Source organism: Danio rerio, chromosome 10 (assembly GCF_049306965.1).
Source record: "Danio rerio strain Tuebingen ecotype United States chromosome 10, GRCz12tu, whole genome shotgun sequence".
In the NCBI taxonomy this organism is placed as follows: domain Eukaryota; kingdom Metazoa; phylum Chordata; class Actinopteri; order Cypriniformes; family Danionidae; genus Danio; species Danio rerio.
The window spans coordinates 7,769,820-7,784,440 of record NC_133185.1 but is presented as its reverse complement, the minus strand read 5'-3'; the positions used below and the strand labels follow the sequence as shown (position 1 = coordinate 7,784,440).

The window sequence follows — 14,621 nt, the reverse complement described above, 5'->3', positions numbered from 1 at the left end:
GCTAAAAAAAATTTGAACAAAAAAGTCTCACACAAGGCACAAACAATAAAAAAAAGTAATAAAACGTAGTAAAAAAAATTCAGAGCTGACTTTCATATGATTCACCTCTGTCTCTGAGGGGAACAATATTTTTATTTTGAGTAGTTTTTCAATTGATTAGGATGTTTTCTCTGTTTTAAAATTAAACAAAGAGGATCAGTGTTATTTTTCAACTTAGTACATTACATAAAAATTCAATGAAAAATACATCATAAACTCACAGCTAAATGCACCTGATGCAAAATGTATAATTTCAGTGATACATTTATTCACGTTGCACACAAAAAAATTAAGCTAAATATAGTCATGTCGCAGTGGTTTTTGTCATATCAGTAACTGTATTAACTTTTGGTAACATTATGCTTGCAATACCATTGTAAATCAGACATAATTTGACTAAATTCACATTGAATTAACATTAAATGGACTCTTACCTCAATGTGTTTTCTCAAACTTGATGATACAATCTTAAAAGCACTTATTTTCGTGGCAAACAAAGCCATGTCGCTAATTAAACACCTGGCATTAGGCAAACTGCTAAATCATGTTCACGGGATTTAGCTCATAAATAGCATACAGTACCTTCAGCACCCTGCAGATGGCGATACCGCCTCGTCCGCCCAACAAATTAGCCGTGGTAGATAAAAATGCCGACTTGTCGCGCACAATCACAATGTAACGAGTAACAGTAAACGTCCGTCCAAGGGTAGTGGAGTAAAGAGTACATATATTCAATCAAAAATGTAGTCAGGAAGAGAGTAAAAGTTGCTTATATTTTTATTACTCAGTACAAGTACAAAGTAGCCCAAAAAAAACTTAAGTAACAAAGTCAATTTACTTAAGTACTTTACACCACTGCCTATGAAATGAATAATTTGCAAAAGAAATGTAGTCTACTAGAAATGCACCTAAAAACATCTCTTATGTTTTGGGGATTGCTATTTATTTTATATGTCTGTAAAGCTAGATTACAATGAGTTTGTTAACTTGGCAACACTTTACAATAACAGTGATTAATAATTTGCTAATATGTAAACTAAACCACTTTATTATGAACTGAGATAAGGCTTGTGCTAATCATGAACTAACTAAGTCATGTGAGTTCGGCTACTACAAGCTTGGTTGTTAATTATTGTATTAAATACCATAATTTGACCATCATGAAGGGTGAAGCAGTGGTTCGAACCTTGGCTCAGTTGGCGTTTCTGTGTGGAGTTTGCATGTTCTCCCTTCGTTCGCGTGGGTTTCCTCCGGGTGCTCCGGTTTCCCCCACAGTCCAAAGACATGCGGTACAGGTGAATTGGGTAGGCTAAATTGTCCGTAGTGTATGTGTTTGAGTGTGGATGTTTCCCAGAGATGGGTTGCGGCTGGAAGGGCATCCACTGCATAAAAACGTGCTGGATAAGTTGGTGGTTCATTCCGCTGTGGCAACCCTGGATTAATAAAGTGACTAAGCCAACAAGAAAATGAATGACCATCATAAACTCATTCATTCCATCATTTTCCTAGCGGCTTAGTCCCTTTAGCTTACACAATTCACCTGTACTGCATCTCTTTGGACTGTGGGGAAAACCGGAGCACCCGGAGGAAACCCACACGAACTCAGGGAGATAATGCAAACTCCACACAGAAACGCCAACTCCTTCTTGCTGTGAGGTGACAGCAGTACCTACTGCACCACTGCGTTGCCCGATCATGAACTCATGGTATATTAATGTATGATTATGTCATGACTTTACTTGGAGGGGCACATAATTATTAACCCATTCTTAACTACTCATGAACTCCTTATAAATGTCCATCTAGTGCATTTACACTGATAAAAGAAGTGTTCTGTCGTCATCAACATGAACAACGTAAACTCAGGAGTTCATGAAGGATGAGTTAATGGTGATGTGCCCCTCCAAGTAAATTCATGACATAGTTATGCATTCACAGCTCATGAGTTAATGTTACTGTACTATCATTTAGCTTATAAACTTGTGTTAATTAATACATTAATTAACAACACATAATTAAGGTGGCTGCTATTCACACATGAACTCGTGAACTTGTACTGGTAACTCTGGGGTCACCAAACTTGTTCCTTGAGGGCCGGTGTCCTGCAGATTTTACCTCCAACCCTAATCAAACACACCTGAACAAGCTAATCAAGGTCTTACTTGGTATACTTGAAACATACAAGCAGGTGTGTAGAGGCAAGATGGAGCTAAACTCTGAAGGGACACCAGCCAGGACTGAGATTGGTGACCTCCGCCTTAACTCATCATTAATTTATTATAATGTTTAGTTTACATATTATTACATCATTATTCATGTACTGTTATTGTAAAGTGTAACTTAATTTTATAGCATGTCTCAAAAAGCTGATCATGAAAATTGACATTTTTGAAGATGGACTTAGGGAATTGGAATTGCTTTTAAAGAAACATTTTCAACAAAAAAATCTTTATTTAATACTTAAAAATTACACAAAATCCTCTAAAGTGCAAAAGTGCATTTTTAATATTCCAGTTTAGCTTGTTTTATTTTTATTTTTTTTATCTACTCCTGCCTCCAGAGCGCCACATTCCTGCAGAGTTCCTTCAGATTCACCTACTGAATGTTAAATCATGCTTTAGAGCAGGTTCAGCTGAGTTTAATAGGCTAGATGCTCCCCAGAAGCCTGAGGAACCATCACAGACAGGCACCAATTCATTTTCCTGAACAAATTCATTCGCTAATTTTCGCTGGTGGAATACTCTTTTCAACATCACCCGCAAGGCTGAATTAATATTAATAATTAATTCAATAGACATCATTTTTAATTTTCAGGCAACAAAGGTTAATAATGTAACAAATGCATATATCAGTTTACTAATACATAATCCTGTCTTGTAAAGAGTCACTGTATTATGAATAGATTGATATTAACGTCAGTGTGAACCAGAAGTTGCTGAGGCAAAAATATTGAGGGGACATAGCCTCCATTTAGCGAATTATTCCGGTAGTCTCAAAGGAATACATTAGGGTTTGGAAGTGATAATCAGTGTTAGGGAAAGTTATTTTTGAAAGTAATGCATTACAATATTAAGTTACTTAGTTACTTTTTATGGTAAGTAATGTGTTACTTTTGAGTTACTTTTTATTACTTGGCTGAGGCTTCAGAACTCAAGCTCTTTCAGAACTTGTTTTGTTTTAATAGAGTTCTGCAATTGACAACACACTGCATAACCATCATTTACCTTAAAAAAAACGCAATAAAATATATTTTAGGATACTGTTTTCTTTCAACTTCCTGCCCCCAGAGCTATACATGCTGTATTTATAGGTAAAAAAAAAAAAGTTACTGCTGCTTGTTCAAACTACTTATTTAAAATGAGCTGAAACAACACAATTCTTGTGATTTCTTTGGCCAATTTGTTTTATGCTCAGTCCATTTAAATTTGTAATCCATTAAGTTAACTTAAATGATTTGAGTTGGTCCAACTACCAGGTTACGGGATTTTTAGCATTGAATTAGGAGAGGGAAATGATGACAATAAAAGCAATCTTAGGTGTTTAAAGTTAATAGAAAAACTTGTTAGATTTTAATCGTCACTTTAGTTTGAAGAGTTAGAAGATTTTCATGTAAGGCTTTGAGTTTTGAGATTACCACCTTGTAGTTTAGTTCCAACCCTAATTAAACACACTTCATCAAACTAATTAAGTCCTTCAGGTTTCAAACAAACCTGAAGGATTTAATTAGTTTGAGGAGGTGTGTTGAAGCAGAGTTGGAATTAAACTATGCAGTTTGACACCCTGGCTTTATTAGGCATATTAAGGGCTTCAAGAGTTCACACTTAGCTGATAATCAATAAAGCGTATTTGGCATGCTGTCCCGGGAGAGAGCCCTGAGCTCGTAATATCCTCGAGCTCGGGGCTCCCTCCCGTTAGAAGGGCGAGAGGGGAGTTTCAGCTCAGGTAGGTCTCGAGAACTCCCCTGCTTGTCGCCGTGAGAAGTGTAAACTAAGGTTGTATTGGGTGATCATTTGGTTTAGTCAATTGGCTATGGTTTGTTTTGGGCGGTGGGAGGAAACCGGGGGAAACCCACACGAACACGGGGAGAACATGTAAACTCTGCACAGAAACACCAACCGGCCCGATAGGTTGGACCAGCAGTGTTCTTGCTGTGAGGCAACAAGTGCTAGCCACTGGGCCACCGTGTCGCCCTATCAGAAAAAGGGGGAGGAAGTAGGGATGAAAGGGGGTGGGATGGCTTCAAGACAGGGGAACTTCAAGACGAAGATAACTGGAGTGAAAAACTCAGATTATTTATAATGCTTCCGTAATCATCTAATAGGGCAGATAACGGAGCTAATAAGGAGCCAGCCGTGTTGATCATAAGCACGTGATCTCTCGAAATTAGTTTATGAATAAACCACACATAGGTATGAATATTGTAGCTGCCACCATCAAACTGTCATCAATAAAAAAGGACGACCATTCCGAATGTAAAAGCAAATGGTCAGACTTTGATTAAAGATTTGGGCGAGGCAGTGGCGCAGTAGGTAGTGCTGTCGCCTAACAGCAAGAACGTCGCTGGGTCGGTGGTTCGAACCTCGGCTCAGTTGCGTTTCTGTGTGGAGTTTGCATGTTCTCCCTGCCTTCGCGTGGGGTTTCCCCCACAGTCCAAAGACATGTGGTACAGGTGAATGGGGTAGGCTAAATTGTCCGTAGTGTATGAGTGTGTGTGTGGATGTTTCCCAGAGATAGTTGTGGCTGGAAGGGCATCCGCTGGATAAAAACTTGCTGAATAAGTTGGCGGTTCATTCCGATGTGGTGACCCTGGATTAAAAAAGGGACTAAGCCGACAAGAAAATGAATGATGAATGAATGATTAAAGATTACCAGAACCAATTTTTTTTTCCACTGGATTAACTTGCACTGATTAATGGTTCATTTAAAGAATTGATTTCATCCAGATATTAAAAATCTTGTATGTTAAAGATAATGTTATGTATAACATAACTTTCCACAAAACATGAAAACACCCCTAGGATTTCATTGACATTCCTTGTCCTCCTAAAATAAAGGCCACAAATGTGAAATTGACATAAACGGCTATGATCCAGTTCTCGTTGTGCTCTCAGTCAGTAAACACTTCTCTCCAGAACTGTGTGATTGTGAAGTTTGTGTTTGTGTGAAGCATCTGTGCGAGGGCTCTGGCTTCTCTCTTGGACTGCTCATAACTGGCTCCCCACATCTGCCGAAGAGACGAGCTGGAGCTCAAGGCGAAGTCAAAGAGCTTTGGAGGCGGGCACGTGAGGTGGCTTTCTTCAGCTCGCCAGACTTTAGGTGGAAGCTTCTGTCAAAGGCCAAACAAAACAACCAGTTAACAATAGCAGATTTTAGATTTGATTAACTGGAACAGAAAGTCTTATCGGTGAAAGCTTTTAAGCTCAAGGAGAGTACAGACAGTGCCAATTTGAGCCCTTAATTATTGATAGTGCTATATTTAAAATTTGACAGCAATGTGGCTAGGAGGAAATAAACGTTGAACTTCACACTGTATTTAACCTTGGGATGTTGTTCTAAAAACATTTAAGTTACCCTCATGTTTCACCAAAGTGGGGTTAGATCAACTCTTTACCCATGAAACCATGCAGCATAGCAGAGCAAGAGCCGTTTCAGCTGTGAAGCCAAACATGCAGTGTGAAACATTGTGATAGTAGAATGTAACTGCTAAGTGCTTAGCAACTGACAGCCAATCGTGTACTTCATAATCAAGAACATTTATAGAAACACAGCATGTACTGTACACTCACCGGCTACTTTATTGGGTAAACCTGTCCAACTGCTTGTTAACGCATATTTCTAATCAGCCAATCTCACTGAAGCAACTCAATGCATTTAGGCGTGTCGACATGGTCAAAACGATCTGCTGCAGTTCAAACTGAGTATCAGAATGAGAAAGAAAAGTAATTTAAGTGACTTTGAACGTGGCGTGGTTGTTGGTGCCAGACAGGCTGGTCTGAGCATTTGAGAAACTGCTGATCAACTGGGATTAGCACGCACAACTATCTCTAGGGTTTACAGAAAATGATCCAAAAAAGAAAAAATATCCAGTGAGCGACAGTTCTGTGGGCGCAAATATAGAAGGTTGGAAAAACGTTGACTGATCTGATGAGTCTCGATTTCTGCTGCATCATTCCTATGGTAGGATCAGAATTTGACATCAACAACATGGAAGTATGGATCTATCCTGCCCAGGAACGGATTGGCCAATCGGGAGGACCGGGAGAGTTACCGGTGGGCCGGTCCGTTTTTTTGGACGCGAGGGCCGGTGTTTCTAGCTGCTTGCACTCTTAGCAGTCGCACTTTTTTTTCATTTATTTATTTATTTGACCATAGCCTCACTCTTTTTATTCATTATTTTGCCGCAACTCTGCTCTTCTTATTTGTTGTCTCGCAGCCCCATGAGCAAAATGCAGCCTGCAGGGTAATGATGATTTAACAATCATTCCGGCCTCACAGTAATTACAGTGCCATTGTGGTCCAGTGGTCAGCTCGTTGTGTTACGACGTCTATGATCTGGGTTCGATCCTCACTTGAGTAGTACTTCTTTTTTTTCTTTTTTTTTTTCTTTTTATTATTGTTAAGACATATAAAACTGCAAGGTTGTTGAACATTTGAAGTTCTAAAGCAGCTGTTTTCTTGAAAAAGACGTGATAGTGTAATTAGAAACTGAATTGGGAATGACCTTATTTTAATATAGTCAGTCGTGAAATGAGGTGGGCCGGTCTAATGCTTGAAACTCCAGGGCTGAAAAGGAGTCCCACTCCGGCCCTGATCCTGCCTTTTTTTCAACGGGTCAGGCTGGTGATCATAATTAACGTTAGCTCCACAGCTAACTATCAGGCACCTATAGAGTTAATGCGTTCCAGTAAAACATATACAAATAAAATGGAGCGGGTGCTTTTTAAAATAAATAAAGGTGAATAAAAGTCCAACCGGTGAGCCGTCTGACAAAAAAAGTGGCCATCTTTATCAAATCAGCAGGTTACCCTTCTGCATCTTTCACTTACTTTGAAGACATGCTGACTACGCCTACATAGACATCAGTAATAGTTATTTGCCTTAATCTGAATAAGACAATAATCTAATTAAGGTTTTAAGTGAAGTGCTTTTTGAATGTTGCGTTACCAGGCTATCCACGTTTCCTGCAGAGTTTCATGTAATTTTGGGGGTTTCATCTTTAATTTTTCGACTTTAACTGCAGTTCGGCAGTTTCCCTTTCACTCATGAACATTTCATTCATGCCCCTGTGACAAACTGGGGTATTAAACCAGTAAGAACTGGTGGAAGAGTGTTGTTTTAATGAAATTTGATACCACACGCCGAATGGAAAGAAAAAAACTTCTGCATTTCGTGATGAGTGTGTGTGTGAATCTTGTCACAAAATACGGTGAAAAGTCCTACCTGATAGTAATAGTTTAACTGCGGTGTTTACTTCAATAATGCCACTAATATATGCATACTCCCCGTCTTAATTCTATTTCTGTTTAGTTCAGTTATTATTAGTTTAGTGGGATTAAGGTAATCAAAAATCATTGTTTACATGGTAGACTCTTAATCAGAGTATTGTCTTTATCATATAAAAATCGTATTAAAGTATTGTTGCCCATGTAAACATACTTAATGTTCGACTCAACCACATCGTCAGGGCTCTGCGAACTTGGCTTTGCGAAGAAGCATTTTCTGTATGTACGTACATTTAAAGCAAGTAGGCTATGGCTCATGCTTATTGACAGTGGAAGATGATTTACGATTAGTCATGTCAGCAATCCAATTCAAACTAATTAAATTCTGCTTGTGTCCTAAAAGTTTGAAAACCCCTGATTTAAAGGGACAAATCACCCAAATTTAAAAATGTCCTCATCGTTTACTCACACTCAATCAAGTGGTTTTAAACTTTTACAAACTTATATTTTCTGTTGAACACACAATGAGAAATTCTAAAGAATTTTGGAACAAATTATACGGTGGAAGTTAGGGCTGTGCAATTAATCGAAAATCCGGTTTCGATTTCGATTGCGGCTCATAACGATTATGAAAAACCATCAATCGAGATAAACGATTATTCCATCATATACCACCTCCTTTCCATTTCCACGTGAAAGTGACTGAAAGATGTGCTGTAATGTAACTTCTGCAGCATGGGATGTGCATCATTCATACTCTTAAAAGCGCGAAAGAGCACGCACTGTTGTGTGTGTGCATGCTGCGCTTAGCCTTGGACAGGTATTGTGTGTGTGTTTGTCTGTGAGCGCGGTCTGCGCTTAGCCTCAGACAGCAGAGCACACGCACATCTAACGCCATCCTAATGCGAGCGCTTTAATGGTCCAATACATGCACGGTGTTCAGTGATTATTCATATTAATCCTCATTTGTGTAATAAACAAACAAGTTGAGAATCAAAAGACATGTGAAAGAGAAACCATATCGGAGCCGCACTATTCTTAAAGTGACAGCGTGCGATATTTCTGCTGCTTTTTTTATTATTAATCAAACAACAAAAGGACAAAATCCACACGCTGCTCTTGACTGAAGGACTTTTTTTCTTACTGTGAAGATGTTTAAAACACAGTTTAAACAGATTTAATAGCTCATTTCTAATAACTGATTTCTTTTATCTTTGCTATGATGACAGCACATTATATTTTATTAGATATTTTTCAAGATACTAGTATTCAGCTTAAAGTGACATTTAAAGGCTTAATTAGAGTAAATAGGCAAGTCATTGTATAACAGTAGTTTCTTCTGCAGACAATCAAAAATACATATTGCTCAAGGGGGCTAATAATATTGAGCTATCAAAATAGGTTTCAAAATATTTAAACCTGATTTTTTTTAAGCCTTTCTTCAGAAGAAAAAATATTATAGGAAATACTGTAAAAAATTGCTCTGTTAAACATAATTTGGGAAATATTTGTATATAAAAATAAATTCACAGAAGGGCGAATAATTTTGACTTCAACTGATAATCGTTTTGAATAATCGTGATTACAATTATGACCAAAATAATCGTGATAATGATTTTTCCCATAATCGAGCAGCCCTAGTGGAAGTCAATCATTGCTGATTTCCAACATTCTTTTAAAAAATCCTTTCTGTTCAAAATAAGAACGAAACTTGATCAGATTTGGAATAAGTGGAAGATGGGTAAATGATGACAGAACTTTCATTTTTGGGTGAACTGTCCCTTATAAATAATGTCAAGTTGTCATGACAGAAACAGGTTGTAATGTATTTGTGTTGGTGGATGTACTTGCATTCAGATTTGGGACCACCTGGAGTAGAATAATTAGTACATTTTCATATTTGGGAGAACTATCCCTTTAAGTGTGAGAAGCGCACAAGTTATTTAGCAAAAAGCCATTTTTTGCTGATATAACAACTTTCCATAATATCCCAAAACTCTCCACTCCACTCTCAAAAAAAAAAAAAAAAAAAAAAAAAAAAAAGTGAAGTCTTGGGAAATGGAGCCAAAAACCCAATTTGATTACCTCTTCCTGCCTGTGGATGTTCTCCCAGACCCTGCTGCACACCATGCACTCAAAGACGTCGATGAAGTTATCCTGAGTGATGTCCTGGACACCCCACGGCCGTTCCTTCAGCTCTTTCAGCAGATTGATGTTCGTGATTTCCCGCTTGTGCTTCCACTCTAGATATTTCAGATACTCCCAGTCGTTCTTGTCCAGCCTCTTTAAATACTGAGCGAGCTTCTTCGGCGGCTCGTTGGGATTGACCACTATTGCACTCTGGTTATCTGGCAACCACATGTGTATGTTTGGTGCTCCATAATACACAGGAACAACACCTAGTTTGAGAGGCCTCCACAGTTTCTCAGTTATATAATCGTCACAGACAGCGTTCTCGAAGGCCAGGATGAACTTGTACTGGGCGAGGATCTTGTAAAAATCCTGATCGTCCATGGCGGTAGAGTCTCTCAGATGGGGCGGCAGGTCTTTATTATGAAGACACTGTCCGTATGAGTCCACTTGAATGTGCTGCATGAGCTCTCGGATGTATGTGTCTCTATCAGACGGTGGGTCACAGTCAGATTGGACGTAGACAACAGGCGCCAGAGTTTGCCTGAGGTGGTTTTTGTAGGACAGAGGCAGCAGGTGTGTTTGTGCGGTGAGGGTGTTGATGTCCTCCAGGTGCTGTGTGGTGAGCGGCAGATGAGAGTGGCGGCTGAAGGTTGCTGTGTGGTTGAATTGGGTAATGAGTGGCTTGTGGAAAAGCTTGTAGTTATTTTTGGGAGACTCCTCATGAAATAGTGCCCACTGATGCTGCTTGTGTCTCGGAAGAGGAAGACTTTCAATGCTGAAATCAGTGCCTGATGATGAATTAAAAAAAAAAAAAAATTATATATATATATATATATATATATATATATATATATATATATATATATATATATATATATATATATATATATATATAATAAATGTAAGTACAGGAGTATTTCAACATAATTTCTAGTTTTCTGTTTAAACCACACATATTTTATTATGGCTTTTGTTTAAAAAAAGGTATCCTAAAATATATATATATATATATATACATCAATAGAAAGGAACACTCCACTTTTTTTTGCAAATAGGCTCGTTTTACAACTACCCTTGAGTGAAACATTCATTCATTTTCTACCACTTTTCCGGGGCCAGGCAGGGGCAACAGTCTTAGGAGAGAACCCCAGACATCCCTCTCCCCAGACACTTCCTCCAGCTCCTGTTCCCAGGCGAGCCGAGAGACATTGGGCTCTATTTTGACGGTCCATGCGCAGAGCGCAAAACGCAGGGCGCAAGCGCTTTCAGGGTGTGTCAGAACGCATTTTTGCTAATTTAAGGACGGGAAAATCCGCTTTGCGTCGTGGCACATGGTCTAAAAGGGTTGAGTTTATTTTCTTAATGAGTTATAGGTGTGTTTTGAGAATAAACCAATTAGAGTCTCATCTCCCATTCCCTTTAAGAGTCAGCTGCATCGCGCCATAAGCACATAGGACGTAAAGTAAGTCTAAGTGGAAAAACTGAGCATTTCACTAGCAAACAGTTAACAGTTTTTTTTTACAGATAACTGTTAAACAGAGCATCTACTGTGTGAGAATGAGAGATAATGGATCTACTTTCACTTTCGCTCTTGGATAGGGAAACCTTTACGCACAGACATCAATTAGTCTATAAATAATTAATTGCGTTTGTTAAGAGCAAATATTCGTTTCAAAACTATTTCTAAATTCAGTTCTAATTTCCAGCAAACGAATAAATGAACAATAAAAACGAAGTGTGCTCAAAAACCTGAGTTATATCCTAAAACACATGCTGTGCCCCATATGGTCTAAAACCTGACAGGTGGGCAAATCTAAGCTTGTTTTTAATAAAACAAATATAAATATGGATATAATAAATAATACTGCTAATAATAATAACATTATACAAAAGCAAATTGTTATGAATGAACTGAAAAAGCCTCCGGAGATGAAGAAGGCATAAAAGCAGTGATTTTTCATATTTATGTATGCTAGAAAACAATATGTTTTGTAATATTTTAATCCTTTATATTTATAATCCAATATCTATTCTTATTATATCCTATATAGATCCTTAATATTTACATTTTTCATATGTAAAGATATTTGCCTATTGCTCTCTTGTGCGTATTAAGCAGTGTGTAAGCGAGGCGCAACTCTGCGCCGGAGTTTAGACCGGGTTTGTTTTGGTCTAATGAAAAATCTATTTTAATTTCTCAAAATAGCAACGCGCCAGCACTGCGCCTCAGAACGCCTTCCTTTTTAGACCAGAACGCCTATGGACGCACATATGAGCGCTAATGCATTTGCTATTTAAACAGCGTAGCCCAACGCCTCAAAACGACTCTTGCGCCAAGCTGAAACTACCAAACAAGTATTGCGCCGCGCCTTGCGCCACATTGCGCCGGGTGTATGATAGGGCCCATAGTCTCTCCAGCGTGTCCTGGGTCTTTCCCGCGGTCTCCTCCCGGTGGGACATGCCTGGATAATCTCCCTAGATAGACACCCAGAAAGCATCCAAAACAGATGCCCGAGCCACCTCAGCTGACTTCTCTCGATGTGGAGGAGCAGTGGCTCTACCCTGAGATCCTCTCGGGTGACAGAGCTCTTCACCCTGTTCATAAGGGTGCGCCCTGCCACCCTGTGAAGGAAACTCATTTCGGCCGCTTCTATCCGAGATCTTTGGGTCATGACCGAAAGGACAAGATCTCGGATACAAGTGGCCGAAATGAGTTTCCTTTATTAAATTTAAAATAACATGGTTTGTGATGTACTATATTATGTTTTTAATACTGTATCTCCATGCTATTTTTCCCAATAGTCTACTGAACAAACCATCGTTAAACAATAACTTGCAAAATTACCCTACCCTGTCTAGTTAACCTGATTAACCTAGTTAGGCCTTTATATGTCACTTTAAGCTGTACAGAAGTGTCTTGAAAAATATCTATTAAAATATTATTTACTGTCATCATGGCAAAGATTAAATAAATCAGTTATTAGAAATGAGTAATTAAAACTAGTATGATTAGAAATGTGTTGAAAAAAATCTGCTCTCTGCTAAACAGAAATTGGGGGAAAAAGGGAGGCTATTAATTCTGACTTCAACTGTAAGTTAATAGTGTGTACTGTTTGCTGGATTTTGTAATATAAAATAAAATGAATATAAACAACTTTTTTTTAAGAAAGCAATTCATAAATGTTTAGAACCACTTGAGTGTAAGAAAATGAAGAAATGTTCTTTCTAGAGTAAACTATCCCCTACATGAAAATATTTATTGGCTCATGAGTCACTAGTATAATACCGGTGCATCGTAAGTATCCCAAGTAAACATGATATGTGAATAAAAGTTCAAAAATGAACCAGTATGTGGCATAATTGGACTCACCATAAAAAAGAAAAGCTTTAGTCTGTGGATGGGAATAATATGACTTGTTAACAGTGAAGAAACATCTGTTATGACCACACTCTCCAAGACGTCCCAGTTCTCCAGTCAGAGGAGACCACCACACGATGACAGGGTACTGGACATCTGAAACATGAGCGTTCGCCTGAACTTTAATGTCCTCAAAGCGTTTAATCTGCTGTCTGTGTTCAGTCTGCTCAAACTGGCCCAACAGCTCAATAACCTACAGAAAGCAAACAATACTGTCAGGATTTAAAAATGTAAGTTTAACGTTTAGCTGTTAAAATCTTATCTGAATTAATCTATTAAAAACAATAAACATTTTGTGTCAGGTTAGACTACACGAAAAATGGAAAAGGGAGTGTTTAGTAAAAGGAGATACCAAGGATGAGGATAGGGTAGAGATTTATCCAAATGTTAGTGAGATTTCCCAGGGGCCAGAAGATAAACATCTGCAAACAAGAGACACTTAATGCTAGCATAAGTATGTTTTATTCAGGTTATATTTAGATAAGGCACAGTGCTATATGGTAAAGAGGTAAAGTTGCTTTTATATTCGCACATTCGTTCATTTAAAAGTCCCTATATTGTTTACCATGTTACTTTGAATATTCGACCGGAATTAGCATGCAAGTGTGTCATGAAAACAACATTTACACTGTTTATTTGACTGTGAACAATGTTGTACTTTGATAGTCACTGGCTGCTAATGTGATTTGGCTATTTAGAGTTTGCAAATAATAATTTTATGAAATTATATTATTAAGGGGAAAGTCTGAATGTGCGAATATAAAACCAACTTTACCTCTATCTATATGGTCGTATGTTATAGCATTATAACGTTAATCCCAGTTGAAACATGCTGACTAGAAATACGCTTTAACGCTTAATAAGCTTAAAATTATTTTAAAAAATAAAAGCTCGCCAGAAAACAGCATGTAGAACAATCTTTAAGTGTAAATGTTTGCTAACTATTTAAAGTTTTAACTTAAAGGCAAACATTTATTGTTTTACCTGAAATGTCATGACTAAAAACGCAAACGCACACGCGCAGAGACAAAAAGAACAAAGTTTTTTCACGGAGATTCGCCTCATGTTAAACACTCCGTCCATGCGCGCTCCGTTAAAAAAAACAAAATGAAAATGAAACTTTTAAGTTATTTATTTTAGTCGTGTGGATTTTGGGGGTGTTTGCCTTCTGTAACAGGCCAACATGATTTAGTCCTGTAAATAACAATAACTGATGGTCAAGCGGCTGGTGGTGAAGAGCGTCCTCTACGGTTCTTCCGTAGTTTATCGTCACTTCCGTTGAGCTCCCGTTTGAACTACAGACACTTCCTTTAGGAAAACTTATTAACACGCAGAGTGGGGCAAACCGGGGAGAAAGATGAAGCGTTTGTGCCAGATTTATTAAGAAAACCTTTTATTTTTTACAGATTAATTTATATGGACAATATTTAATTTATAAATCAATTCAATAATTAAATTAAATAAATACATTTTATTTGTATGTGTATATATATATAGGCTACTATAGAAGAATTACCATGTTTGAAAACATTCTGGATGCGCGCGCAGCGAGGTTGCAAAAAAAAAAAAACCCGGGAGCGCTAGCATTA

General features: G+C 38.0%; 1 protein-coding gene across 2 annotated transcripts; it reads right to left on the bottom strand.

Annotated features, from left to right (window-relative positions):
• Positions 1 to 2,470: 2,470 nt before the first annotated feature.
• On the bottom strand, positions 2,471 to 14,279 carry fut10 (fucosyltransferase 10). Of its 2 annotated transcripts, none has more exons than XM_005155462.6 (4): positions 14,017 to 14,279; positions 12,985 to 13,225; positions 9,567 to 10,402; positions 2,471 to 5,365 (listed from the first exon to the last, which is right to left on the bottom strand). In XM_005155462.6, exons 1-4 carry the CDS (start codon positions 14,113 to 14,115, stop codon positions 5,147 to 5,149), a joined length of 1,395 nt encoding a protein of 464 aa, XP_005155519.1. In that variant the 5' UTR covers positions 14,116 to 14,279; the 3' UTR covers positions 2,471 to 5,146. The 2 variants fall into 2 exon arrangements, with proteins under 2 accessions (XP_005155519.1, NP_001012374.1); NM_001012374.1 differs by having other exon boundaries at positions 5,147 to 5,362; positions 12,985 to 13,216; positions 14,017 to 14,115.
• Positions 14,280 to 14,621: the final 342 nt, after the last annotated feature.

What these genes read in the sequence shown, in the direction of transcription:
- fut10 (XM_005155462.6), bottom strand. Translation starts at nt 14,115, where the DNA reads ATGGACGGAGTGTTTAACATGAGGCGAATCTCCGTGAAAAAACTTTGT. An exon ending in TTTTAGTCATGACATTTCAG is followed by an intron (nt 13,226 to 14,016) that starts GTAAAACAATAA and finishes TGCTTTCTGTAG; the next exon opens with GTTATTGAGCTGTTGGGCCA. An exon ending in TAAAGCTTTTCTTTTTTATG is followed by an intron (nt 10,403 to 12,984) that starts GTGAGTCCAATT and finishes ATTCATCATCAG; the next exon opens with GCACTGATTTCAGCATTGAA.